This window comes from Alligator sinensis, unplaced genomic scaffold (assembly GCF_000455745.1).
Source record: "Alligator sinensis unplaced genomic scaffold, ASM45574v1 scaffold647_2, whole genome shotgun sequence".
NCBI lineage: Eukaryota > Metazoa > Chordata > Crocodylia > Alligatoridae > Alligator > Alligator sinensis.
Window position 1 is genome coordinate 3,624,591 of NW_005841832.1, and position 3,412 is coordinate 3,628,002.

The following is a 3,412-nucleotide window of genomic DNA, read 5'->3' on the forward strand; positions in this document are numbered from 1 at the left end:
TGGGCCACAGCACCCTCCACCCCACCCATGGGAACAAGGAACAAAAGGTCAGGTATGGGACCCAGGAGTCCTGTTTCCCACCTGCCCCTCCCACAGCTGCAGCAACCCCAGCGTCTTGGCTCTCAAACCCCTGCTATAATGCAGTAGACCCCGCTACTTCTAGAATGGGTAGAACTGAGTAGTCCTGCCTCTTAGGCCTCCTTCCTGTCTAACCATTAGGAGCTACTTTAGTTTACTGAGGGCTGGACCTGGTTTTGTCTGGGCTTTGATGGATGCTCTGGTTCCCTTCCTTGTTCCCACCTGAGTCCAGCTTCTTGTGAGTTTGATCCAGGCCAAGTCAGACCTGGCCCTAGTTGAATATGCTGGGTCACTCTCTTCCTGCAGCACTGGGAAGAGTGAAGGCACCCTGATGTGTGGTTTGTGGGGTGCTGTGCTTCAGGGAGAGGTGGAGGAGCACAGCATGATGCTGCCTGCAAAGCCCTTCAGCACCGGAACTGCAAACCCTGTCTCCAGGCTGTGCCCCCTGCTCCCCATGTCTCCTAACAGCCCCCCACTGCCAAATCCCTGCTTGTTTTCCCCATCAGTATCAAACACTGTTCCTGTCTGCAGTCTTTCCCCTGCTGCGCCCCACCCCAGAGCCAGCTGCCTCCCAGTGCCAGGTGAAGGGGTCCCTGTATAAACCACCCCACAGTGCCGCACCCCAGAGGTGGCTGCATTTTTAGTGCTGGGCAGGACCAGCAGTGATTACGCCTGTAGGGCCCTTGCCTTGCTGGGGGTGGGGGTGAGGGTGTGGTACGGCAGCTCTGCTTTTGTACTGTGCAACTCCATGACGTGACAGGGCCAGGAATGGCCTGTGAAACCCGCCTCTGCTGGGTGTGCCTGGTACAGCCAAGGGGATGGAGACTTATGGGCTCTTCCCCCCAACCCTCCTCCCCTTCCCAAAGCTGGGAGAGAACCCGGGTGTCCTGGCTTCCTGCTGTAACCCACCAGTCAGGCTCTGCCCCTCCAGAGCATTAGGGTCAGGTTTATATTTAACCAGTACCCTCTTTCCATCTGGGCTCAGGAGTTGGGAGTGGGGAAGGCTGAGCCCAGAGCTACCTGTGCAGGTATGCATGGGGGTGTGGCCTGGCCTGCCACTCACCGGCCAGGTAGCAGGGCACACCTGTTACCAGGTGACACTGGGGCTGGGGCCACGTCTCCCCACCCAGACATGTTGTGGGTCCAAGCTGCATAGGGTTGGTGTGAGGATAGGTAAGTGTGGGGGGTCTTACCTTTGTATAGCTTGGGAACAGAGAGGGGGGGGTCCATCCTTGCCCCACCCCCCCTACCACTGGGGGACCCTGGAGGCCAGGGATCATGTTCCTTAGGGGGTCCAGCCTCATGCAGCATGGAGGAAGAGGATGGGGGGGGCTGAGGGGTCCTAACTCAGCAGTTGGGACTGAGGGATTTGGCTGGCAGCTCTCACTCTGGACAAACAGAGCAGCATGGCTAAGAAACAGAGAGCATGTAACATGAGGAACCACCCAGCCCCGGACTCCTGGGTTCTGCCCTGATTTTGGGGGAAAGAAGAGTCGGTGGATTAGAGCAGGGGCAGTGGGAGCCTGGATGCCTGGGTTCTGTCCCAGCTCAGGGTAGCAGCTGGTCTTCTCCCCATCCCTGCGCCCAGGTTCTTGCATGCCAGTTCCAGACTCTCCTGCACCATGAGCCTTCTGGACAAGTGAGTCCCACCCCCTGCCTTCATTTTGGGGAGAGTATGGGAAGAGGAGTGGGGCGGGGTGGGGTTAGAGCTGGAGGTCAGGACTGCTGGATTGTTTCCCTGCTCTAGGAGGGGAGTAGAGTCTAGAGCAGCTGGGGCTGGGAGCCAGGACTCCTAGGTTCTGTCTTGGCTCTGGATGGAAAACCAGTCAAAGCGGGGGCAGGTAGGCAGCTGGGACTCCTGGGTTCTATCCCAGTTCCAGGAGGAGAATTGGGTCTGGTAGTTTAGACTGGAAGGGGGCTGGAAAGAGCCAGGACACCTGGGTGCTATCCCAGCTCTGGACAGGGAATCCTCCCCCAACCCACCCTTAAATCTAGCCTGCTACAGAGCCCTGCCTCTGCTCTTTTAACCCTTTCCTCTGTGATCCCTTCTGTAGTGGACTTGAGCTGCCCAAGCCGAGTGCAAGGGACATCTACGGTGAGTCCCTGAGCCGATGCCACCTCTCTCTGGGGAAAATGGGGGGCAGGTCTCTTGGGGGCAAGGGAGGTATTGAAGGCAGGGATCTGGCACTGGGAAGAAAGTTAAGGGGAGCGAGTAGGATTGGGAGGGGGGACATACAGGGCTGGAGTTTCACTCCAGGGCTGCGATGCCCCAGCTTGGGGTCCCAGCTGCCTGGAGCCCCTAATTCCCCCCATGCCTGCAGTCAGTTACCCGCAGAGAGCACTAACCTGGGGCAGCTGGACCACTTGGGTCGGTGCAGGATAGGAACTGGTCCCTGAACTGCAGGGACTGTACACGAGGGGTCCCCAGCATCCTGGGCATCTGGGGGGGCCGGTACTGGGGTGCTGTGTGTTATAGGGTCTCTGTGGGGCTGGGGCATTGTTGTAGGGGCCTCACACACTGCTGCACTCTGCTGTCATAAGGGGTCTTAGCAGGGCATTGAATCTGGGCATGGCCAGGCATTATCATAGGGTCACCCAGTACATTATTGTAGGGTTTCTGCACTGTTGCTTTGCTGCTGCAGGTGGGGTCTGAGGTCTCTCTTAGGCTGGAGGGGGCATTGCTGTGGGCCTGCTTGTGGTGTCCTTGCAGGGCTGAGAAAGTGGTGGCAAGGTCACTGTGGGGTTGGGCAGTGGGTGAGGGGTCTCAGAGGGGTTTGGGGGTGGTTATGAGGTCACCAGGAGGTAGTAGCAGGGTCTCTGCAGGGCTGTGGGGTTGGGGATTGGCTGTGAGGTCTCACCACCTGAAATATAGGAGACAACATCCTTAGACTTCCTCCACCTCTCCTGGGGGAGGGTCCTCTGCCCCACATGCCCTCCCCGCTTGGCCACCTCCCTCAGAAGAGCCCCACAGGCCTTTGCTTCCTTCCCCCATCCCTGCCCAGAAAGGGAAAATGAAAGAAACACAAAGCTGAGGCAGGTGTGGACTGGAGGAGGCCAAGCAGCGGTGTCCAGCTAATCCCCAGTCACCAAACTGGTTCCTTCAGGGGATGCTGGGAAATCCCTTGAAACAGCCAGTGCCTTGCCCTGCTGCAGGACTGGACTTGGTGTCCTCTTGCAGGGGACAGGCCCCTGCCCCCTTCACCCCTGTCTCATTCCCCCACCCTCTCTCTCCCCACAGAACAGAGGAAGAAGTACTCCAACATGATCATGGCTGATGTGTCCCAGTATACTGTCAATGTGAGAGGCTCCTCTCCTCCCGCCCTGGGCTTTGGGG

General features: G+C 58.5%; 1 protein-coding gene across 1 annotated transcript in view; it reads left to right on the top strand.

The window, feature by feature from the left end:
* Nucleotides 1-1,071: 1,071 nt before the first annotated feature.
* The window catches only part of EPS8L1 (EPS8 like 1), a 13,755-nt gene continuing 11,414 nt past the window's right edge, over nt 1,072-3,412 (top strand). The window contains exons 1-4 of the mRNA XM_006015066.3: nt 1,072-1,251; nt 1,667-1,717; nt 2,133-2,173; nt 3,317-3,375. Of these exons, the coding sequence (XP_006015128.1) occupies nt 1,701-1,717; nt 2,133-2,173; nt 3,317-3,375 (117 nt within the window). The 5' untranslated portion in view covers nt 1,072-1,251; nt 1,667-1,700. The remainder of the gene's footprint in view (nt 1,252-1,666; nt 1,718-2,132; nt 2,174-3,316; nt 3,376-3,412) is intronic.